Here is a 25,147-nt window from a genome sequence, read left to right as displayed (position 1 = left end):
ATAATTACATGCAGAGATGTAATTTAATGTTATACTTTTATTTTTTATTTTTGTTATGATCTATTATTAAAATATACAACAAGCTGTAAAAACAACACTTTCTTATCACCTTATGAAACGTAAATGCTCACGTGTTGGCAAACAGTTGTTTATTACCACATTTAGCAGACACAATGCAACATTAGTAATCATTTGAAGTTGTGTTTTTGGCCACCCGGCAAATGTAAGTTCAATATTCACTCTTCTTTTAGCTGTGTTTCAGTCTCCACCAACTCCTGAGGAAAATATAGTTTTAGGAGTATTAGGAGTAACCCCTTGAAATGTACAATTTTATTTTCAAGCGTGTCCTCAAAAATAAAATACCTGGCTCTAAAGCAGCTAAATGTTCCCTTTTGTTCACCAGCTAACTTTGGCTGTTTGTTGCTGGGCAGTAAGTGTAGAGCTGGCTTTTTTTTAAAAGTGCCTGTAAATGAAGTGCAGACGGATTGAACCAAAACCGTAACGTTTTAGGCCGTAAAACCAAAACAATGAGCTGAAAGATGCTAAAACGCTGAGTAGAGCTGAGAGGAAACGTAGAGTCTGTGGGTTCACATTACACACAGTCATTTGATCCATAGTAAATATAAAAATAGGGAATGCAGCGTTAATGTTTATCTGAAATACATTTTCAAGAGTCATCCCTTATTATAGCAAATATGTTCAGGGAGCCCTGAGTGAGGCCACAAAGATCCTAATACACGCAGATATGTATTATTCCCTGGCAACGGTGTGTCCTCTAATTTGCCTCATGCCATACAGGCTCAGGCAGCCAGCTGGATGATTTTCTGTTCTCTTACTTTTATCATCTATTTTATTGGTAAATGATCCTCAAGGCATGTAGTGAGACAGATATAAAGCACGAATAAAAATAGAGCCTAGGTTCCATCTCAAATCTAATGTAGATTTAGTATGTGTTTGAGTGTGGTAATATCTACACACACAAACACCTATACTAACATACTCACAGCAGCCCATCTCAGACCCTTGTGGATAGGATTGAACAGGTTCTACAACAGATGTTTTAGAGGAAATCTCTCCCTGACATGTTTGGGTTTGACATGTTGCTATTTATTTCTATTCCTCCTCCACAGATATATGCATTTTCTATCTCATTATCTCTAAGGCGGGGACTATCTGTATGTGTTTATTGCTGGGCAGGTAGCGTATAGTGGTTTTATCAGAGCTTATCCCCCACTGAAAACCGCTGGAAATGAGGGCGGTGAGAACAATTAAGTTTCTGCATAGTCTGTTGATATATCTTTGTGGGTTATGTCACTGCATCTACACCTTTCACATTACACATAAATACTTGGGCTATTGTTTATATAAAAATATTGAGTAGTACAGCTTTAAGTAATCTATAAAAAAAAAAGTCTGGCATATTAAAGTTTAGAAGCAAAATAATTTTTAAAGCTAATGGAATAAGTTTTGACCTCACTTTGCTTCTCTTGTTCTCATTCCTGTTTTGAAACACATTGACAAATGTAATGTGCACTTGTGAAAACATGTCAACTTTTTCTACGAAGACCTCCTAAATGCCTAACTGCAGGAAATGGGGCTGATTACACCAAACCTGCATGAAATTGTCCTGCCTCCTGTTATGTCATGGCACCACTTCACCACAGTAACATCACACTCATCATCATACGTACAGTAATAACTAATTAATTACGTAACTTAAATAGCTTTGAAGAATATCGCTGACAATAAACATAACTCGTATCAAATGTGATCCTAACTTAAAAAGAAGAAACACCAGATTTGTGGGATAACATCCAGCATCGACAATGCTCCCTGTTCTGTCCCACCTACACATATTTAAAAACTGGGCAGATACAGCTGAATCCTGGTGTATCCTTTTTAAGTGATTTTTCTTCTGGGATCACCCAGGGGGCACAAGGCTGGACTGTTAATGACCATTGTTCGGTTGTCTTGGCTTATTTGGGGTTCGGTGCTTTTTGAGACAATATAGGCCTGCACTACATTGTGGATTTTGATTTATTTTGCATTCCATCAATGCAATGGCAGTTTCTGTGCTGCACGATTGTCAGACTAACGCAACATTTTTCACTCATTTGTCTGGAGGAGGGTACTGCAGGTCCAAAACACCCCCAGCTTATTCTTGTTCTTGGCTGGGAGTAGAAAACAGTGCAGACGGCAATCAGCGGGGTGTTAGTGTTCCGTTATGCTTGAACAGGGCAGAGGGGAGTTAAGGTTGGCATACTGAGTTTGGCTTCTCCACAAGAGAGTGACAGTACATAGTTCTAAGGAATGGAAAATGGCTCATACTTTATTTCACATTTCAAATGCAGAGCCATGAAAGAATAGGAGACAGTATTGAGCTGAAGTTGAACTTGTTCAAAAGAAGAAGAAAAGGAAACTGATAAAGTGGCATTCCACAAACTGTATCTAACATAAAATAAGTGATAAAAATAATGAAGTGTACAAATACACACATTCAAAATAAATGCCTGAAAGTTAGATTGGAAGATCAACATCATGTCTACACACTAAATATGCAGCTAGAGCTAGCAGGCGGTTACCTTAGCCTAGCAAAAAGACTGGAGGCAGGAGAAAATAGCTAGCTTAGCTCTGTCCTAAAAGCAATGCCTACACGCACCTCTAAGTATGTTAATGAGGTAACTTAAAGGGGTTGGATGTTGGAATTTGACACCTTTTATCAAATCCAGGCTAGCCGTTTCCCCTTGCTTTCAGTCTTTAAACAAAGCTAACTGTCTGCTGGCTCTAGCTTTAGCATACAGACATGAGAGTGGTATTAATCTCCTCATCTAACTCTCGCCAATACAAATATCTCAAAATCCCAAAACGTCTAACTACTCCTTTAGCTGCCGCATAAGAGTGCACCAGCTCAAAATGTGTAACACGTGTCAGTATTATCCCTAAAAAGCCTGAAAACATTGTTTCGACATAATTTGCCTGTTTCCGCTTTACATCTGCAACACATGTATTCTGATAACTTGGATTTACTGTTTGTTATTTATGATGTTTCAAGTTTGGAAATCTCACGCTCAAAGCTCAAATAGGATTTTAAAAGCACATAGCTTCATGCCAGATCACCTCCACAGGCCAATATATTTCACCAGTTATGTTTGCTGAAAACAGCATTTCGTCGCCCGAAAAAGTTCAATCTGGGATACAGCTATAATAGTGTATTTATCTACCATAATAATGTCAGAGTATGAAATATTTGTATGTGTTTGCCAATGTAAACATATTAAAGCAATACTAACAATCTGCTGCCTCTTTCCCCTCTTTCCTTATCTTTGATGGTAGTGGATCGCAGCTCTGGGCTTTGGTCTGACATGTGATGTCTTGCCATGCTTTGCTGCTTAGAAACACCACACCTATAGCTCAGACTGGGGTCAGTTGCTGCTAAACGGTGTGTTTTTAAATCCCCGCACCAGTCATCGCTTTGTCAGCCTGTGACACTGGGCCAGTTCTCACCGCACTGCTGGGTCTCGCTGCACTACATCAGGTTCAATTTAGGTAGCAGGCTCGGTGAGAAGCTAGATCTGACACTCTGACACTGACTCTGTAAATGCACTTCAATACTGGTGCTTTGGAAGTGGTTTTGCACAATAGATGAATATTTTTAACTGGTGTCTTTTAGGGGTTGAAGTCATTGAACAAAGAGGAGGGAAAGTCTGAAGGAACATTTATCACATCTGTCACACACGCATGCACACACCCTTAAATGAACTGCGCTGTTAGCTTCATGATGGACAAGCAAATTGCACCACAAAATGTCTTCATCTGCTGAATTCCCCAATAATTTTACATGTCAAAGATCTCCTCCGACTGACTGGAGTGATTTTCACATCGAGAGAATAACCACAATAATGAATGTGTTTCATTCCAGGCAGACTAATATCCTCTGCCTGTATATCATCAGTCTGTCAGTGTGTACCTCTCCTCCGTCTGCTCTTGACTGTAAACTATGCCTTTTTAATTGAAGGCCCGACACAGTATGAACCTCAGGGTCGGCCTCGAAACCTGCTGGGCTGTTAATGACCTCCTCTGTTATCACTTTGCTGCTACTCCTCACACCTGCACTCAAGAATAATATTTACCCTGTCTGTCATCATCGTAAGGTGGGCGTGTGTGTGTTTGTGTGTGTCTTCCTGTCTTTGCGTCAGACTTTAATGATGACTTCCATTCTCCTTTTCTCTTAGGCGTCTTATTAGAGCGGGAATGGACACAGCCAGTCTGTGTGAACAGATCTTTTTCAGGAAAAAGTGGGAGCATAGAGCTGAATACCAGCACAGAACCAAAACCTCCCTGGTCACTCATAATATTTCAATTAGGCTTTACTTTAATGCATGAGCACGCGTGTGTGTGTGTGTGTGTGTGTGTGTGTGTGTGTGTGTGTGTGTGTGTGTGTGTGTGTGTGTGTGGCTTTGCTTTGCTCTGTTTTGTGCATTTGTGTGGAGGCCAAATAATAACCCGGTGGGTATATGAGGATGTGTGATAATCACTTATTGGTTGAATTTGGCTGGCATGTTGCCTCATGCATTTCTCAGAAAGCTGTGATAACTTTGTTATCCACTCGTGAAACAAGATGTGATTGCTTTCATTTAGGAAAGTAAAAGTTAAGTCATATTCCCCTGAGAATTTAAACATGAGCAGGGAGAAAGAGACAGAGAAAGATTGAGAGCGACTGAGAGAATTGGGAGAGGCCAATGTTTTCCTTGTCTGTTTTCAAAGTTTAAGGAGGCTGGGGAATCGTTTATAATGAGAAAGACAACAACTGGATGATGATATTTTTTCAGTTTTCACCCGTGAGAAGATCAACACAGCAGGTTTTTGGATATAGATGCATTTTCATACATTTGATCTCTCAGTTTCCTGAAATTCAAATCAGAATTGGACTGCGACAGATTTTCACAACAACAGAGCAGCGTTAGTAAGCCAGGCTCAGTAGATGTGGATCAGACAGTTGCCTAAAGACTAGTTGTTAGCTCATGTTCACTGAAGGTGACTGAATTGTTTAAAGCCATAGTTCGACATTTTGGGAAATGTGCCTGCTTGTTTCCTTGTCTAGAGTTAGATGAGAAGATTGATACCACTCTCATATTTGTCTGCTCAAAAGAGCTCAACAATGACCGTCCACTTTCCAACAGCTCGGGGTCCGGAAGTGATTTCCCCGGTTCAATATCTCCATTGAGGTATCAGAAAATGCTTAACCTATATGAAAGGTTTTAAGCCTGCAACCAGGCCAACCAACTACGAGATAAATCATGATCATAAACCAAGGTTGAGATCATACGGACTTGTGGCTTCTACAGGGGCATAGACCTTTGTTTCACAATCTCATAGCTCAGGGTAAGTCTACCTTGAATGGTTTAGACTTCATGGCTAATAATCAAAATCCTTATGGAGAAAATTAATGGGATTTTCACTTCCGGAATCACACTTTTGAGCTCTATATGAAGCTTGAGGCAAGCAGATACTGGTTAGCTTAGCTTTGCATGGAGGCTGAACACAAGGGGAAACTCTGGCTCTGTCAGAAGATAAGAAAATGCACTCATTAACGCATTATATCTCTTTGGCCAGAGAAAGGCTAGCTTTTTCCCCCAGATGCCAGTCTTTATGCTAAGCTAAGCGGCTGCTAGCTGTTGCTTTACATTTTTACTTTTGATATTTCTTTCAATCAATTGCATATGGCATCAAAGGGTTAATGGGTCTAAACCAAGCTCTTCCTTGATGTTGCAATTTTCAACTGCTTGAAGGAAGTAACTCAAGGATTACAAGAAAATAATATTTTGTAATTTGGATTTGCAGAACTTTGCTGACATTGTCACTTTTAAGGCATACTTGTAGGAGAAGTGGCATTGAGGCAAACACGTCACAGTTCACTGGAGCATGATGAATTAGAAAATCATTACTAGTGCTTGTGGTCCTTGCAAAATGCAGATTTGGTGCACTCTTTTTGGATACTGCTACACACAGCACTTGTCCTGTCATACACTATCAACCTGATTTCATGAATGCACAGAAGGAACATACAGGAACGTCTTACAATATAATGCAATCCATGACTGCATGACTGCACGACAACAAACTGTGACTTCAGAACGTAGTTAAAACAATTAATCTAACAAAAACACAAAGATACAGAGACTTTTACAAGACTCTTGTATTTAATTGCTTTATATTCTAAGGCATGTCTGTCATTTTGTCAAATACTTTTGCATTTCTTTATTTTCAAACAAGAGCAAACCAACAGGTTTGACTCCATGTGTGAACAAAGACTTTTGGCTTAGAAAACCAATGGTTGACGTTGTAAAATAAGTGCAAAAATAGATTATTATACACAAAACAGCTCAGAATTACACTGTGTTTCTGCATTAGTTCAAGGTATTCAGTTGGCTATTACTATTCCCTCTTATTCAAAAAAATATGACATTGGAAAAGAAGTGTTCACCAGATAATAGATTACATTTAATCATTTTGGGCAGTGTATGAAAAAGGCAATGACAATTTTGACTTAGAGTGTGATAAATGCAGTGTCCATAAAAAAATGTGCAGAACACATACAGTACAGAAGCCACCACTGAGCTGGTTTCCTAATTTATTTAACGGGGTCTGCTAAAATTCCCTGTTGTGTGCAATACATCTCAATTCACTGATGAATGCATCTCTTCTCAGCATCCTTAGTACGGTCTTTATCGTCCCTCAGGAGAACACATGTATTATCCCCAGTTGAAGCAGTGGAGGCCTCTACAGCAACCAAGCTGCTCTGCAAACTGGCATCTGTTAATGTGTATATGCTGCCATCTATTGGACACATAATTACAGATAATTGCTGCATTTGGTGTAATGTAATATCTGTACAATAGGGGTCACTATACTGCCTTTTTTCACATTTCCATGAGCTTTGTTTATTCATCCTTAAAAGGCCACTTTTGATTACTGTGGGAACTAACCGGCTCTTTGCAAAATGACCACTAGATGTCAGTAAATGTCTTGCATTTTCTTGCATTATTTGCTATATCTTACTTGTCCCTTTATGTCAGTTAACAGTCACGTTTTTTATTGACAAAGTGAATACTGCCACCTCCTCCTCCCTGATTAAATATCTTTAATGTATATGCTATAGATTATATTATATTATATTAGATTAGTTTCAACTTTATTGTCATTGTGCAGAGTACAAAGTACAAAGACAACGAAATGCTATATACTCCAAGGAGATCTCAGCTTCCTCTCTTCTGTGCGGTACAACAGTCACATGGGAAATGTTTGGAGATATTTACACCACCATGCAAGCAATAGCCTCAGGGTAAGGAAAAAAACAACAACGCCGAAGCACATTTGCAGGGACAGACAGAAGCAAAAGTAGAAAGTTGTTCAAAGTCCTGTGTTTAGGTGTTTTACACAGGTTTAATTTATTGGTGCACTCCCACAGCTTTGGGAGGAGCTTGATGGCTGCTCAGCCCAATTGGTTTCAAAAATTTAAAAAAAAAAAAAAAAGAAAAAAAAAAGAGCTAATTATTCATAAATCAACCAATCACAGAAGCTGCCTGTTGAGCAAATATTCAGTTTCCCCCTGCCCCAAATCTAATGTGAAAACTTGTGTGTGTAACTATTTATAGGTGTGTGTGTGTGTGTGTGTGTGTGTGTGTGTGTTTTCCACACTGTTGATGGGTGCATATAGAGTGTTTTTCTTCTGCTTTCAGAGGCCGGCTGTGGGGCAGGATTACACCTCTCCCTCTCTCTCCCTGCCCTCTTCCCTCTCCACCTCCATCCCTCCTCTTCCATCCCTCTCCACCCTCGGCTCTCTCCTTCCTCCTGAGTGGATTTTTCGGGGCTGTGCACATAGCACCCCATCCCCCTCCCCCCCACCTGCTTCTCGGACAGCTTTGCTTCACCAGTTCTGCACTGTGCCGGCCTGGAGAGGAGTAAGGGAGCGGAAAGAGGAGAGCGAAAAGAGGATTTGGTGAACCGAGGAGAGACAGACAGGGGAGAGGGACCATGGCTGCTCTCTCTGCCTTGCTGAAGACCTGGGTAATACTGCAGACCTTGTGCCTGGCTCTGGCCCAAGTGGTGAGTGGACAGGGGAGGTTGAGACCTGCTCTGCTCAGGCTTGGCTCCTTTATTCTGGGGTTCAATGGGGTTAAGGGCCCTTGGAAAGGGCCAGCAGGCGCTGGATGTGTTGAGGTAATGTTATAGGTTGTGTGTTGTCTTGATGCTGGTTGAAGTGATCGAAATGCAGGAGTTTGAACCAAGACTGGTCTATTTGTGGTGATCATCTGGCTTTGTAGCATGCATGTAAAAGAAAGAGCTTGAAATGGGTTTTCTGCTGTGGAGACAAAATGAAACCGGACTATCTTCTGTGGATTATCATCCTTATCGTGTATGGACTCTTATCTCTTTTGAAGATTTAACTGCAGAGATACTATTGAAGGCAAGGATTTGCGATTACCTTGGTTCCTTTTTTTTTTTGGCCTAGAAGATTTTTATTACTCGAAGAATGGAGGAAAACATCAAAGATTTGGTTTTGATTTCCATGGCAGAGATGGAAATCAGTGGGCACTGACACACATACAAACACACACACACACACACACACACACACACACATACATCACACACTAACTTTGTCCACTGAGCGTGAAAGCCCATATTCAAACAAACACCTACGTGTTAACTACTGGACGTCTAACAGTTTTTGCTCTTCAGGATTATTAATTTTACATTTTACACATTTTGAACAGTTGGAAGAATTCAAGGTTGGATTTAAAATGGCTTTTATCACTTGATGGACTGACTGATCCACTGAGATGATATTCAAGACGGGCTGAGGAGACATTGCGATGGGGGGGGGAGTGAGATGAGGGTTGTGGGGTAAACAGTGCCAGTCTCATGACCCCTCCTTCCACATTCCTCCTCATTCCTTTGTTTTTACCCATCTCCTACACCAATTCTAATTCACATTATCCAAGTTTTCCTTATTTTGGTTCCTTTTTTTGTGTTTTTTGTTGTGATGCTTTCATACATTGGACACAATGCAGTTACCTGCCTGAATGAATTGATCGATTTGATTTAGGTCTGTCCTGCACCATAAGACAAGTACATGCATATTTATGTATGTGTTATTTACATATGCATTTTTTTAGCTTGTTTTTATGTTATTGCACCATTTGGATCTTATAGTGTCGCTATAATCTTTATGTTGTTACAGGATTTTACAGTTTATAAAATGTGCACAGTACTATAAGAATGTCTTAGGTTGTCATCACTTGACAGTCTTAAAATGTCTTTCTGCCTGTGTTTCAGAGGGGTCCACCTGGACCTCAGGGCCAGCCCGGCCCACCAGGCCCCTCTGGCATGCCTGGGTCAGACGGCATTGATGTGAGTATCTACACAGGTTTGCCCAGCAGATCTGGCACAAAGACCATCATTGTGCTGGAGAAATACCAACCCTGTGCTGCTCTGCAGTACTGGAGTCTTGCCAGCAGAGGGCACTGCGAATGAAAACACAGTGGCACAAAAGAGCTCTGTTCCCAGCAGAGAGAGGGGTCTTTGAGAAGAGACCCTTGCCTCAATCCTGAGTTTGTGTCACAGTAATGTGATACATTTTTGTTATTTGCAGAGTTAACTACACACAGGTTGTATAAATATATTTTAAAATGGAGGCTGTTGGGCTAGTGGAGTAAGAAATACACTGCCTGTAAAAGCCTGGTGTTTGCTCCGTGATCCATAATCAGATAGATTAGATATTTGATTTGTTTAGATCAGCTAATGTGTTTGAACTATTAACATAAGTCTATTATCTTAACATTTTCCTGTACCTTCATTATATGAATATGCATTTTTACTTGTGACTGATTACTGTTGAGTTCTAAGCATTTGGATAAGTTAGTACATTACGTTAACACCTCCCATGGGCTTTCCCGTTTTGGGTCTCTGCCACATAAAAGGTGGGATGTTAACATGAGAACCCATGTATTGTTTACAACATAATCACTGCCTGTGTCTCTGCCTGGAACACTTGTGCAAGGCCAAGATGGCAACATAATAAGTCAGTCAAATGGAGAAAACAATACTAAACAATACCACAAAAAAACGGACAAAACAAACTTTGATTCATTATAGTTAAATGGGACGGATTATTTTTGTGAGACCATCCAAGTGAACCACAGAGCTTATTAGCACCTGTCTACTGCCAGATGTATCACTGATGAAGACATTGTGGAGAGAGATAGGCACAGATATGAGCAAAAGTAATGAGTTTTATGAATGACTTTAAAAGGCCACGTCATGCTGTTAAATGAACAAATATTAAATCAAAAGGGTTAACATCACCACTCTGTCTCTCTGCAGGGAGACAAAGGACCACCTGGGCCCCCTGGTCCACCAGTAAGTTTGTATTGTACTGTTTGTCAGATTTTATATTACGAAACCTTTAACATTTTTATGTATACTTCTTTTTTGTCCGTAACAATAGTGTTTGTGTGTGTGTGTGTGTGTGTGTGTGTGTGTGTGTTTTTTTTATTGTAGGGACAAAAGGGAGAGCCAGGAGAGCCAGGTCCTGATGGAGCACCAGGAGAGAATGGCATTGATGTGAGTAAACTGACAAATTTTGGTTTGGTGTGAGAGAGAGAGAGAGAGAGAGAGAGAGAGAGAGAGAGAGAGAGAGAGAGAGAGAGTCTGGCTTTGAAAATAACATAACCTGTTTCCCTACAAAACAAACATTCTGAGAGGCTTAATGTGAAATCAGCTTAATAAGGAAAATACATTTTCTTTGAGGAAACAAATCCCCAAAGGAATAACAAAACCTAGCAACAGAACTTTTGAAAATACCTTTATATAAAAATAAAAAAATGTTTCTAAAGAAGCCACCAGTCATTACTAGAGTATAAGTAGAATCTGTAAGAAAAAATAGAATACTTCAACAATGGGTTAGTGTAGGTTATCATGAATAAAATGACAAGAAAATTAGCCAGGAAGCAGAACAATGTTAAAAGATAATGATGAGCGGGTCTCTGTGTTGTTTGTATCACCATTAGCACCAGTACACGCATGACGACCCACATATACAGCATGAGTTTGGAGTGATGTGATATACATATGTGCTGACTGGAATTTTATTACGTTTCTTTAGACCGCTTTTCAGATTTGACAGAATAACCCCACCTTAATAGTACTAACTTTTTCCTGAGCTTTCAGTGGTGTCACACAGTCTTCATCAGCAATGGAACTGTTTACATGTGAGCTCACTGGCTGTTATTCCAACCATTGCACATTTAGGACTTTGAAGCATTAAAGTAGTAATTCAAGTTCCACTTACTCGGTTTTTGTGACGACTTCGACTGCCTCCTAGACAATGTCTGGCTCTGCAGATGTTTTATAAGGTAGACAACAAGTAAATATTAAACCTTAAAGATGGACACTATGGGTTTAGATGAGAAATGTTGAATGTAAACAAAACTGAAAAACGTAACCGGGTACCTTTTTTAAGTCACCATAAGGTGGGCATAAAAAAGGAGATCACTAAAAATAGTCATCAAAACTGTCTTTAAGCTACATGTTAGCTTTAATGTAACATTTAAAGCATTTACTTTCACTGTTGCTTTTTTCCAATTGAAGATTTATAATTAAAACAAGATAATTGAGCTACATAAAGCTACTGTACTTTTGCTGAGTTATTTTCACATTAAAGCATTCAGAAGTTCCCTCTGCGTCTGAGTCCTAATTTTCTCTGAACTGTTGGTTTATTGTCAACACAGGGATTTAGTAATTCAAACTTTTTCTTTGCAGTACTGTATGAATAGCTTTGTGGACAAATTATGAGGAATTATACATGAGGTTGATATACTTTATGTCAAACCCCACCCAAATCCCTTTCTGATTACACAGTGATTACTATTAAATCTCTAGCAATCACAGGTAGTGAGGCGTTGGAGTTTAACATGATTTTATAGCTTTGGGGCAGGTATTGATTTACCTCATATTACTTTAATTGTGGCGCAGCTTCAGTTGCTGCATCAGTCTTGGTCAATGCCTCTTGGTCACATGCTAACAGAAGCACACACACACACACACACACACACACACACACACATGCATTCCTCAGAGATTTAGCCAGTAATCCGCCCTGGAATCTCAATCTCAAGTTTGTTTCCTAATTACATACAAGAGCAGTGTCAGCTTCGATCAAATGTGTGATTAGCCTTATTGTAAGGTGAGTTCAAGTCCTATATAGCCCGTTGAAAGCACACTGGCAACTTGAGATTTAGTTTTTTTCAATTGTCTTTCCTTTGCTCATTTGACCTCTATGAGCATGTCTAGCATATCATCTCTTTGTGTTCAGGGTTTGATTGGAGCAAAGGGGGATCGAGGTCCTATTGGAAGCCCTGGCCCTAAGGCAAGTGTCTAAACCTCCAACTGGAAGGATGATTAGAATAAATGCACCATTATAATGCTATTCTGTGGAAAACCTGTATCTCAGACATTAACATGTATCACCATGTGGCGGTGTTGCTTGAATAAAGCTTTCATATTTCAAGAGGGTCAGTTTTATAACAAAAAAGACTCTGGGTCATGTTCACATTATCTTGTCATGACACTAAACCCTTAGCTTACAGGATAAATAGGCACGAGAATTGCTGACCCTCTAAGTATTTATTTCAAAAGTAATGCATTATATATATCTATATAATTCTCATTTATTTGTGAAAGGTCCTAGCATATCATTACTATAGTTAAATTACTGTTTTCTGTTGTCTGCAGGGTCAACCTGGACCAAGTGGTGAACCTGGACCTCCTGTAAGTAAACTATTTATTGTCACTCACCTTTTTGGTACAGTAAAGTAGGTATGATGAGTGACTTTTTGAATATATTTTTAATTCATATCTTATACTGTGTGTGGTGGGAGATGTACTCAGATTATCTACTTAAGTAAAAATACTCCAGAACAAATAACAGTTCTACATTCAAGCTCGACATGTTATTAATGTAAAGGAATTCTGTCACATTATTAAATTATTACTGATGTATAAATGCATGAGTAACATTTTTACTGTTGAAGCTGGTCGAGGTGAAGCTAGTTTGATATGGGTAATTTTGCCTTTTTGGGGCCCTGAATGTTTAACATTTATCAAAAAGAAATCATCTGAGAAGTTAAGACTAGAAGTATCTTTTTGGTGGAACTGCCAACAACTTATAGACATCTAAAACATGACAAGCAGCTCCAAGAAGAGGTTACATGCCAAAAAGGTTGTATTCAATAGTATTTTATAAGCTTGTTTTTCTTATGTAAAATCTATGGAGTAAAAAGTACAATATTTCCATCTGAAATGAGGAGAAGTGGTATAAAATGGAAATAGTCAAGTAAAGTACAAATACCTCAAAATTGTACAGTACAGGTACAGTACGATTCATTTGATTACATTTGATCTCATAGGGCTGTCATGATATTTATGAAGTTATGAGTTATGACGGGCTGAATTAGACATTGTTTAAAGCCTTGTCAGTTTCCAAACAAACATATTGTAACCCAGCTGGTCTTCTAAGGCAACCTCCCGAGTCCCTTTTTGTTTATGCTTGAATGCCTGACCAGCTGTGCCCCCTTTTGGGTTTAGTTTACCCAGATGTGGCATATGCTTTCTACAACTGACATGAGACAGTCCCTAATATGGAATAACGCTGCTATCAATTATATAATCAAATGTGACTCCTCACTTTATCAACACCAGTAAATGCAAACCAATCAATGTACCAGCACACCATCTGTAACACAGTCCAATACCACTAGGTGGTGCTCAGTGTCCATCTATCAGACATCATCCAATATATTCAAACATTAAGTCTTAAGTCATCCAATGTCTTGCATGAATGCAACGCTATTAGTTAAATCCTTTGTTTAGCATTAACAGGCGGTGCTGACTGGGGGCTGTGTTTGTACAGCCAGCTGCATCACGCTGCACGGACCGGAGATCCTGCCCTGTGGGCTGTTCTTTCTCCAAGAAGGCTAACTTACTTAATCACTTTGTTTATAATTACTTCCAAGCGAAAGACACAGCAAACATATACTGATTGTGTTCTGTGTCTTTGTTCTTCTTGAGCACTGTTTACACTGCACTCTGACACTGTACACATGCATTACTGAATTACTGCTGCCATTATTAATTGGCTTTCAAAAATGGTAATTGATTTGTTGACGGATTGGTTCCACTTGTTACACAGTAGTCTAACCCTTCGTCCTTTCTGTCCACGCAGGGATCCGGCCTTCCAGGACTGGCTGTAAGTAGCTTGCATGGTATACAGTAACACAGTTATGCTATCATCACTTAGTGGCTTTGAAGGGTTTGCTGGGATGTGTATGCATTGTTCCTTCTTGCTCTCTGTGTCTCTCTGTCTAGGGTGCTGCAGGGCCAATTGGTCTTCCAGGTGAAATTGGACAAACTGGACCAAAGGTAGGACACCAGCTTTAGTTTATTACACTGCCTTCATGATTTACAAAGATCTCATAAACATGTTACATACAGTATATAAGCAACCAGAACCCTTACATGCTTATTCACAACTTATTTCCCTCTGCTGTGTTTAGGGTATCATGGGACCAGCTGGACCCCCAGGACTTCCTGGACCTCCTGGCAAGCCAGTAAGTGTCCACAAGGAAATATCTTATCCATCTGTCACCTCTCTAAAATGAATGTGATAAATTAATAAATATGATGTTGGTGGTAAAATGCCTTTGGAAAACCTGAGATCAAGAGGTTGGAGTGCTATTGAGTTTCATGTTGTTATTTTGTCCACCCTCTGTAAATCCAAGCTCCCAACCTTTTCTGGGTACATTAAAAATACTGTACATGCGCCCTAGTTTTCTTAGCTGCAGATAGTGCCATCACACCACACTATTTCCTCCCAGCTCACTCTTTCTGTTTTGAAACTCAATACAGTTGGTTCAGGTAGAAAAAGTAGGGTGGTAGTTACCATCAGCAACAATAGCAATATTTTTTATTTATTTTTTATTTACTACAATTGCAATATTAAAAACACTGATATCAATATTTGAGAGTTAATACAATCTGAAAACCATATATTGGCTGTAGTCTACATAAATAACTTCTAACAGTATTTATTTCATATCTGAAGAGTTTTTTTCAGTGAGATTGGTGACATCAGCTGTGAAAAGAGTGAGAGATAAATGAGCTACTCGAAGCTCATTGGGCTCAATCAAGCATATAGTTACATTAATCTAATTGCAGGTAACTTATATTATTGAATGGGATCGCAGTGGAGAAGTAAAGCAAGGACATGGCATCTACTAACCCTATGTTGAAGCGTGCTCTGTTCTGTAAAACCAGCAGCAATGAACATGCTTTTATAATGTACTGTATGATAACAAAGCACCTAGCACCGAGCTCACTGCTGCTTGTTCAGGTCCCAACAGACAGCGTGGTTGAAATACAAGTGGTGAAATACAACAAACAGTTTTGAGCGGTACACTTTCAAGTCTATTTTCCAACGGTGTATGTAGTCTCATGCGGGCATCTCTGAGTGGTTCCAAAGATGGGGTGTGTCTCCATTCAGAGTAATGTTCCCAGCCCAGGGGAGTGTATTTGTTTAAGTTTAGTGCTCTCCTTGGGTAAATAAACCCCCATTAGATCAGTGGGGCTGTGTCACCTGACTGTAGCAGGAAGACATCAGCAGCCCCAGTACAGATACTTTACTTCCTAAGTCAATCTATAAACCGAGAAGATGGAGGGGGAAATAGATGGACAAAGAGAGACAGTGCTGGCTCAGCTCATGGGAGTAGAGGCAACTGTGACCAGGTGACTTTCTTCCTCCATCTACCTCTCTATCATCTGTCTGTCCATCTAGGGTCCTCCAGGGAAATTCATCGGTGGAGAAGAGGGAAGTGCCGACTTCCAGGTAAGCTCTAGTGACATCCCCTTCCTTACAAATCTATTTTGACACAACTTTACTTTTCATAATCCATCTGTTTCCTTCTCTCGACAACAGTGTCCTCTTAACTGTCCAGCAGGACCTAAAGGCCCCCAGGGACTGCAGGGAGTCAAGGTGAGTAGTTTGTTTTCAAGTAATAAGCATAGTTTTTTTCAGCATCACTGATTATGTTAGGTTACACCATTGTAATGACACTCTACTGACTGACTGATTGTTGCCCTCTAGGGACACAAAGGACGTGCCGGGGTTCTCGGAGAGCCTGGTAGCATAGGAAAATCGGTGAGCTGCACAATCTCTGCTAGAACAGATACACACATGCAGTCAAACACCCATACATGTACATGCTGCACACTCACCCACCATTCAGGATCAGCAGAAGCGAGGATTAGCTCTAATGAACTACCCAGAGGCACATGACTGGCACTAATCTGGCTATGATTAGTCAGGCCTGGCCTTGGCCATGCAGTCAGCATGCAGAGAGCCAGATGAAAGGGGTGGTGAAGAGCCAGGTACATGAAGGGAGGATGAGAGTCGAGGTTCACGCAGCCCTCTCACCTCGCTGTACTAAGCACAGCTAATGAGCACACAGTCGGCTCCAAGGGAGCGAATAGCCAGGCCCCAGGAATTAGCCTCTGATCTTCCCACACAAGGAGCCCGAGACACTCAAAACACTCGACGCACCATGTTAGCGTTCCTCCAAGTCAGACAAGTATTTTAGAAGACTTGCCTTGACTCAAGGTTGCACTGTGTTGCTGCTCTCTCTTTTCTTCTTCTTAAAGACAAACAGCACTAGCTGTTTACATTCTCACTAGCTGTTGAGCTAAAACAAAGATACCGTAAAAAAAAAAAAAAGTTTTCTCCACTTGCTAAATTACTGATGACTATGTAATGCCAAAGACCAGTAGATTGGTGAGCAAGACTATTATCACATTTATCTTCAGACTGCTGGGAAATAAAAACACGCTAACTGGCTAATCACCTAAGCTTTGTTTTTGATTTATTTTACTGGCATGATACTGGACAGACATGGCATGCTGGTGAGGGTAGTAAATCACTAATGTCGGAAGACCAATGAGTTTAGCTAAAAACATAATTTTTTTTTAATGTTCATTTTCTTGCTAAGAGTTAAATGAGAAGATTGATACTACTCTCTTGTCTTTACATTAGCTGGAGCCAGGCTTAGCTTAGCATGAAGACTGGGGGAGGGGTTCAACAATTTCCCTACCAGCACCCCTAAAGCTCACTAACATGTATTGCCTATGTTAAATTTGTACACAAACAGGAATGTAAAAACCTGAAGTTGTTGTTCTAACTATTTCTTGGCAAACAGCAGCCTGTGTGGCAGCCTTACTTCCTGGAGTCTTAGCTGGTTGTTTGGCTACCTCACAGTAACAACGCGTCTTCAGGAAGTCACTGGCCTGGCCAAGAAATAGTTGCAGCACGTACTATCCATAAAAACCTTGTCATTTTTAAGTGTTAATTAGTGAGCTTTAGAGGTCTTGGTAGGCATATGTTTTTTTTTACTTTAGCCAGAGCCAAGTTAGCTGTTACCCCTTGCTTCAGTTATTAATGCTAATATAAGCTAATCACCACCTGTCTCTAGCTCCATACCTAAGAAACAGACATGAGAGATCTGGATTTTCTGGAGTTTCTTGGGTCAAACTCTGTGGACATGTAGCCAAAATCAAGAGTGCAGCACAGAAAGATAACTAATCAGCCTGTTGTTTTTCCTTTCCTCCACCAGGGTCCCAAGGGTGAAGTGGGCATCTCTGGGGAACAGGGCATCCCAGGACCTCCGGTATGCTGAGAATTCCACTCGTTTTAGTCTCTTGGCAAAGTTAAAAACATAGGCTTTTTTTCACACATAGTAGTAGTTGTCTGGTCATGGTCTTTGTCTCATCCCTCTGTTTCCTTGCTTCCTTCTTAGGGTCCAATGGGTCTGAGGGGCTATCCAGGAATGATGGGTCCTAAAGGGGAAGCAGTGAGTACCACTATTTCTTTCTCCTTTTTTTCACAGTCACATCTTACTTTTTTGTCCTCTTTCTTTTCGGGTACAAGGCTGTTCTCATTCTTTTTAGATGAGCACCAAGGAGGCACAGCCAGACCTGCTCCCACTATACAAACATCATCCATTACCAGCAATGGGGACATATGGAAATGATGCTAACACAAATCTCTCCCCTCCTTTAATGAGTTGGGGTTGTCTGGGTCCACGGTGCCTCCATCTGTAGTTAATGATCCGCTGTAGCCATCCGTCTTACTGTTAACATTAGCCGCCTTAGCCAAGTTAGCGCCCCGGCTTAGTGCCAAAGCAAGAGTGGCTGGCTCTCTGTGTAGCTCCTATTAGTGAAGTGAGTTAAGCGCTAATTACCCCTTTATCACAATGAATAGTAGGCTACCGTGACTTAGCATCCTCCCTGATCTGAAGTGATTGATAGCACTTTTTTATTTTCCCGTAGGGGCCTCGTGGTTACAAGGGCATCAACGGACCTGTAGGAATTCCTGGACCTCCTGTAAGAACACACACACACACACACACACACACACACACACACACACACACACACACACACACACACACACGTGACTACTCATATTAAAACAGGAACCCACAGTACACCTGAGCTACTCTTAAGTCTCTCTCTGTTGTTTGCAGGGTGAGGAGGGACCTCAGGGACCCCCTGGAGAGGCAGGAGACAAGGGAGACAAAGTAGGTGACTCTCCTAGTGTTCTCCCTTGAAGTTTATTGTCAAACAAGACAAAAAAGATGAAACATTTCTCAGAACTTGAATGGGGCAGCGTTCCTGATGTGCATTGGGAATACACTGATGCTGGTTTGGTTATCTTCTGCAGGGCAGCCAAGGTATCCAGGGCCCACAGGGTGCGGTTGGCAAAAAAGGAGAGAATGTGAGTGAATGCACTTTTGTTGTGCACTACACAGTTGCTGCAGTGTTCAGAGAGTGTGCCAAATCAACTCCACTGACTCATCTGCCTGCTTTTTCAGGGTCTGCCGGGTATTGATGGAAAAGATGGCACACCTGGTATTCCTGGAATCAAGGTAAGGGTTGCCAGCCGCGATAATGATGAGTAACTTCAATCGCAGTAAAAGATGGCAATTTAATCTTCTTCTGTTCTCTTTTCCTGCAGGGCAGCCCCGGCCAGGCTGGGATGCCTGGTCCTCCTGGTCCTCAGGGAACAGCGGTGAGTGATCCTTCAGTGTAGTGAGGGGGATGTGTTTATCTGAGGATTGTTCAGCAATGCCACTTCGGGCACATGCAAATAAGGCTGTCTGTAACGGCTTATTGTCACTCAGACCACGTATGGGGTCAATCTGTTCTCCTACTCCATTCAACAAAGCCAGAACACAGACAGGGAAAACCAGCGTGAAGCAGCCTGTACATTTTGGTATGTTTTGTTTTCTGGGCACTCATCCAGGTAACAGTGACCCTGTGACCCACGCTGTTTTAGAATTTAAACCACCTTGAAATAGCATTCTCCCTCGCACCGTGAGTGATTTATCACAATCAGTCCAGTGGGTATGCTGTGTGTGTGTGTGTGTGTGTGTGTGTGTGTGTGTGTGTGTGTGTGTGTGTGTGTGTGTGTGTGTGTGTGTGTGTGTGTGTGTGTGTGTGTGTGTGTGTGGTTGTGTTTGTGTGCGCGTCATTCTGACTAAAGGGTAATGGAGCATGAGATGCACACTTTGCTGTGTGGTCATTGCAGTGACACTAACACTGCTGCAAACTCAAACACTATAACTTACCCTGCTTTATGCACTACTGTGATATACCATTACACACATACAGAAACACTGCTGCAAGGTATATGCCAGTAGCTGACACTGCAGCTTGGCCTATATTTATTGTTAATATATCAGGCATCAGCATTACCAGCACCCACGTACTAATATCCACATTCATTACAAGTTGCATTTTCAGGTTTATTGTCTGTATTTCAAACAAACTGTACACCATACTGTCAGAAAAAAATGTGCAGAGAACCTTTTTTTCAGCAATTTTCAGTCTTGTTAATAATTCTGTCTGCAGGGATTGCCTGGCAGCCCAGGGTCCAAAGGTGGACCTGGAGCTAAGGTAAGCCTTTTTATATGCCATGTTGTATTGACCTTTAATCTTTTTTTTTTTTTTTTTTTTTTTTTTTTTTACAATTTTCCAATTTTGTTATTTTGCAAATATATACCTCTTCTCTTATCCTCTCTCTTCCCTTGTTAGGGCGAGCCTGGACCTAGGGGTCACATTGGCATGTCTGGTGCCCCCGGACCTCTGGTAACACATACACACAAAATATGGATTTTTATTAGGTATCAGAAGTGTGCTCTTGTACTCGCAGTAGGACAAATAATTGTACTTTAACTGCATTCTCCTAGGGTGAGCCTGGTCTTCCTGGTGTGGCTGGTATGGAAGGAGTTCCTGGACCCAAGGTACAAATCCAGAATTATCACATTAAAGCGATAGAAACTGCAACTATGAAGGCATACTCATCTTACCTGACTTCTGCAGGGTGACAGAGGCCAGCGTGGAGAAGTTGGGCCACAGGGAATAGTCGGCAAGGCTGTAAGTTGCTTCTTTGCATTTCTTTAAATTTGAGCTCATCTGCAGGAATACTTTCCTTTTTACATTCTCATGTCTCTTAACAGGGAAACAAAGGAGAGAGAGGACCAATCGGTGTTCCAGGGGCCCAGGGTCTCAGTGGAACCAAAGGAGACAAGGTCTGTGTGTGTGTGTGTGTGTGTGTGTGTGTGTGTGTGTGTGTGTGTGTGTGTGTGTGTGTGTGTGTGTGTGTGTGTGTGTGTGTGTGTGTGTGTGCACATGAAGTACATATATTGCTTTGTAAAACATGTCCATCATTGGCTACATTCAAACACACTTCATAATGATTGAGTTACCCAGACCTATCCATTGGGGGCAGTGTTTACCCATGAATGAAAGTCACACCAATCAACAGTAAATCACAGAGTGAGGCAAGCAATATAAATAAGCAATATAAATGATAATCTGAGCATCCTCATCTTCTATGTTTTAGAGATGAAACAACATCTTTCTTACTTTGTGATCTGTGGTGTCACTGGCTTGAATCAATATTTAGTTCTTAGTATTTCTTTATTTTTTTTTGTGTGAGGATAATATAATCTAGATTTAACCACATTTACATCAAACCATCTTTCTTTCCAGGGCTTCCAAGGAAAAGTCGGGTCAAAGGGAGACGATGTGAGTAGCAGTTTATAAACCGGATTGTCAGAAAACTTATGCCATATTATTGTATTTCAGCTTCAATGCTGACAAATGTTTCCTACAGTCATCCTCTCTCTCTCTCTCTCTCTCTCTCTCTCCCCCCCCCTCTTTATCTTTTTCTCTCTGTCGCTTTTAGGGTGACCCCGGTGTTGAGGGATTGGCTGGAGAGAAAGGTGAAAAGGTAAGAATCATTACTGCATAACCTAAAGCCATTTCAAAACCTTTTGTTATAAAGAACCACAACAGTCTATGAATCTACAAAATACTAAAACTTGCTGGCTTTAGATGAGAAGGTTTTAAACATTTGGCTCTGAAGGCATCAAAGCAAAGTGATGTATAGCAGAAAATGTTGTTACTATACAGAAGTTAAGACGAAGAGGAAGTCTGTTTTTGAATGTGCATACAAATCCCCATAATAGTCCAGATGGCAAATGAGCTATTTACATGACAGTGAAGCAATGATGCACGTTGGCTCTTTGAAGCAGCATTTTTAGACATTCATTTACAATATTCATTCTTGAATTATTGCTCAATGACCGTCTCTGAGGCGGAAATGATAGATGGCAGTGATGGATGTGGAAATGAGAAAGTATCTGTGTTTGCTGTGACAGGGTTTGTCTGGTGAACCTGGGCCCAAAGGACAGGTGAGGTTGTGTTGTGTGGAAATAAAATTTTATTTTTTAAACGTCATCAATTTTGGCCTCTTTCTTTAATCGCCATAAATCCACTCTTCCGTAATGCTCGTCTCTTCGCAGCAAGGAATTAGGGGTGATCCAGGACACAATGGACCTACTGGTGACCCTGGTAAACCTGGAGACATGGGACCACCAGGACTGCCCGGTCCTAGGGGACTCAATGGAGAGCGAGGAGTACCCGGCATACCAGGCATTCAGGGGTCACTAGTAAGTCCAGCTCACTCTATGATGCATGGAAAATAAATGGACTGATATTGATTGCACTTGGCCAGTTGCCGTCTCTTTTCCGATGCTCAGTCTCCTCTTCTTCTCTCCAGGGACGCGATGCATCTGACCAGCATATCATTGAAGTGGTGTTGAAGATGTTGCAGGGTGAGCGCCTAGACTCTTAGATTCACCTTTGATGTCCATAGGGGAGATTAGATTAGCTCACTTCCCAAAGCTACTTTCATCTCCTGAGCAATCAGTCGTTCATCATCAAAGTTACTTTAATCAGAAATGATGATGCTGTCTCTTCTGTTGCAGAGAGGCTAGCTGCGGTGGCGGTGAGCGCCAAGAGGGCTGTGCTCGGTGGAGCAGGTGTGATGGGACCTCCCGGGCCCCCTGGCCCTCCAGGTTCACCTGGTCCTCAGGGGCCACATGGCTTACCTGGAGGTCGTGGCATTCCTGGCATCATTGGAGGACCTGGACAGATTGGAAACACAGGACTTAAAGGTAGAAACTAACAGTGGAGCATTAATATATGTATACATGACGACTACACAGTCGTCATGTATACATATATATATTTTTTTATCATCATTGCAATATCAACTTGTGCAATAAACGCATTGCGAAAGTCTTATCATATCCCGAAAGACACTCAGAGATTTTCTGTGTTAGTTGAAAAAAAATATCAGTAGTTAAACTGCACTTTAATTCTTCTTTTAGTGGTGCCTTTTGTTCAATAAGAGAATGTTGAAATAGATTCCTTTCATTTGTTTTAAATTCAACAATCAATGTGTTGTATTTTAGCGGAATACTGAAAGCAGCAGAAATGCAGAACTGAGTACACTTTAATATCTGTTTATGTATCCCAAGTAATGTCCTTACCAGATTATTCAACGTTATTGCATATTGCATATTTTCCTCATATGGTGGAGCCCTAACACACAGTTGAAAGCAGTTTACATCTGAGCCCATCCATTTTTACCTTCCATAGGAAAGAGAGGGTCAAAGGGAGATAGAGGAGATCCTGGTAAACCCCACCCAGGACCACCAGGACCCCCAGGAATACAAGGTAAAACAGGTCCATGCACATACATGAGATGTAAAACACTGTGTAATACTGACCGAAGGTTCAGAGTAAGAAGAGTAAGGGTACGATAAGAAACCGAAGAGCCACAGGAGAGGCTTTTAAAGAGCATCATTAACTCCAGTCATTTAACAGATGCTCTTGAATGAGGATGTAATAGGATTGCAACAGTACACACTAATTTCAGAGTGAGGTTTAGAGAGATTTTCTCAACATTATGTTCAGTGCAATTAGTCATGTTGACCCTGGGATTCAGTTCACATCCCTGCTTGATGTTGAACCCTCACCCTCCACAGGTCCTCCTGGTGTCGATGGTGTGGCTCGGGACGGTAGGCACGGCGAGAGAGGACCTCAGGGATCAGCCGGAGAGGCCGGTCGTCCCGGTAAGGCGGGTCCGGTAGGTCTCCCAGGCTTTTGCGAGGCGGCGATGTGTCTCGCTGCATCAGCGTACACCTCCCCGAGACTACAGGAGGCGGGAACAATCAAAGGACCCAATGTTTAGAGACCTGCCTCCCCATCAGCAGCTCACAACACCTGAGAGAGAGAGAGAGAGAGAGAGAGAGAGAGAGAGAGAGAGAGAGAGATAGACCACGATTCTCTGTAGGACAACATCGAGAACGAGGGGTTGGGGACAATAATAGTGACTGGATGTATAGCGCCCCCCTACTGAAACTGACAACCTGAAGTTTTGACTGCTGGGACATACTCTGATCTTAATCCACCACATCACCATGACAACAGCAGCTCACAGCCACCCACATCCTTCTGAATTCTCTAGTGTTTTTGGATGATGCCAGTGTCAGCCCCATCTAAATATCCCAGCGCTGTTCCTGCAGTGAAAGAGGAACAGTTTGAGATGGCATCTCCTTGCCTCCCATCACCACCACAGTATATATGAGCTGAGAGAAGCTGAAAACCAAGTGTGGTGAAAGGTGCTTTTCTATTACACCTTGGTCACTTTAAATGGTTTTACACATGCAATATTTAGTTTGAGACGTGTTTTGAAGTTTAAATACTCTCTTACGACATCGCAGCTGATGCCTTAAGTGTACGAAAAGATAAATAAATGATTGAAATTGACACTCTGTATGTACTGTATTGTAAAATGTAGTATCTTCATCTGTAAGCTTTAGTGAAGTCCCTGTTTTACCTCATGTGTACATTGCCCCCCCCTCCTAATCCCCCGCTTTCTTCCCAAGCCTCATTTTAGAAACTAACGACTAGCTTGATCTCGTCCTCTTGTTGCCTGGCAACAGCATATCCCAATGGGCACTCCCATCTCCCACAATGCAGTGCTGTAAATCTTTGTAAATGTGTGTTGATTATTATGTAGAGAAAAAGGAATGGGTTACGATATGCACCAACAGAAATAACGACTTTTTCTGAAGACGAATCAGCCCGAATGTGCTCCCTATGCCACTGTCAACCTTCCACAGGGTGTCAGCTATTTAATGACTGATTTATTTTCATCAACAGAAGCTATTTATTGTTCTTTATATAATCATCTGTAAAGAGGTTTTTTTTCTGGCTGTTCAGGTCAACCCAAACCAATAAAGAGGAACCTTTTATAAAACTGAATGCTCTTCTGTATCATGTGGGGAATGGAAACATGTCTCTTTAGTTTGTCTGTTTGAGCTCCTTTTCTTCTCATTCCTCCTATTCCAAATATTTAACAGTATCAATTCATGCATGTAAATAAACTCCCATGTTTCCAAAGCTGCAGATGCTCAGCTTTTGTTAACATTCTTGCACCGCCAAAAGTTCCCACCATACTACCATACTGTACTAGACTATACAGAATTATATTCAAGTGCACATGATGGGTTGGATAACAATGACAGGAAAGAAACGTACATCATTGAAGTTCAGCTATGGATATGAAGGTAAATATGGTGCAAAATGTGAGAGCTTGTAGAATACGATGTGAGAACTTGCG

General features: G+C 41.2%; 1 protein-coding gene across 1 annotated transcript; it reads left to right on the top strand.

Annotated features, from left to right (window-relative positions):
* The first annotated feature begins 7,772 nt into the window (after positions 1–7,772).
* Positions 7,773–24,898, top strand: col9a2 (procollagen, type IX, alpha 2). Its single transcript, XM_078267977.1, has 32 exons — positions 7,773–8,106; positions 9,340–9,414; positions 10,387–10,422; positions 10,564–10,626; positions 12,377–12,430; positions 12,796–12,831; positions 14,285–14,308; positions 14,428–14,481; positions 14,616–14,669; positions 15,893–15,943; positions 16,034–16,090; positions 16,202–16,255; positions 17,721–17,774; positions 17,904–17,957; positions 18,436–18,489; positions 18,633–18,686; positions 18,830–18,883; positions 18,981–19,034; positions 19,124–19,177; positions 20,020–20,064; positions 20,203–20,256; positions 20,358–20,411; positions 20,491–20,544; positions 20,628–20,699; positions 21,163–21,198; positions 21,359–21,403; positions 21,834–21,866; positions 21,978–22,124; positions 22,235–22,289; positions 22,443–22,631; positions 23,119–23,196; positions 23,508–24,898. The coding sequence occupies exons 1-32, from the start codon at positions 8,035–8,037 to the stop codon at positions 23,711–23,713; spliced, it is 2,076 nt and encodes a 691-aa protein (XP_078124103.1). The 5' UTR covers positions 7,773–8,034; the 3' UTR covers positions 23,714–24,898.
* The last annotated feature ends 249 nt before the right edge of the window (positions 24,899–25,147 follow it).

Source organism: Sander vitreus, chromosome 14, assembly GCF_031162955.1.
Source record: "Sander vitreus isolate 19-12246 chromosome 14, sanVit1, whole genome shotgun sequence".
Lineage (NCBI taxonomy): Eukaryota > Metazoa > Chordata > Actinopteri > Perciformes > Percidae > Sander > Sander vitreus.
This window is presented reverse-complemented; position numbering and strand designations above follow the sequence as displayed.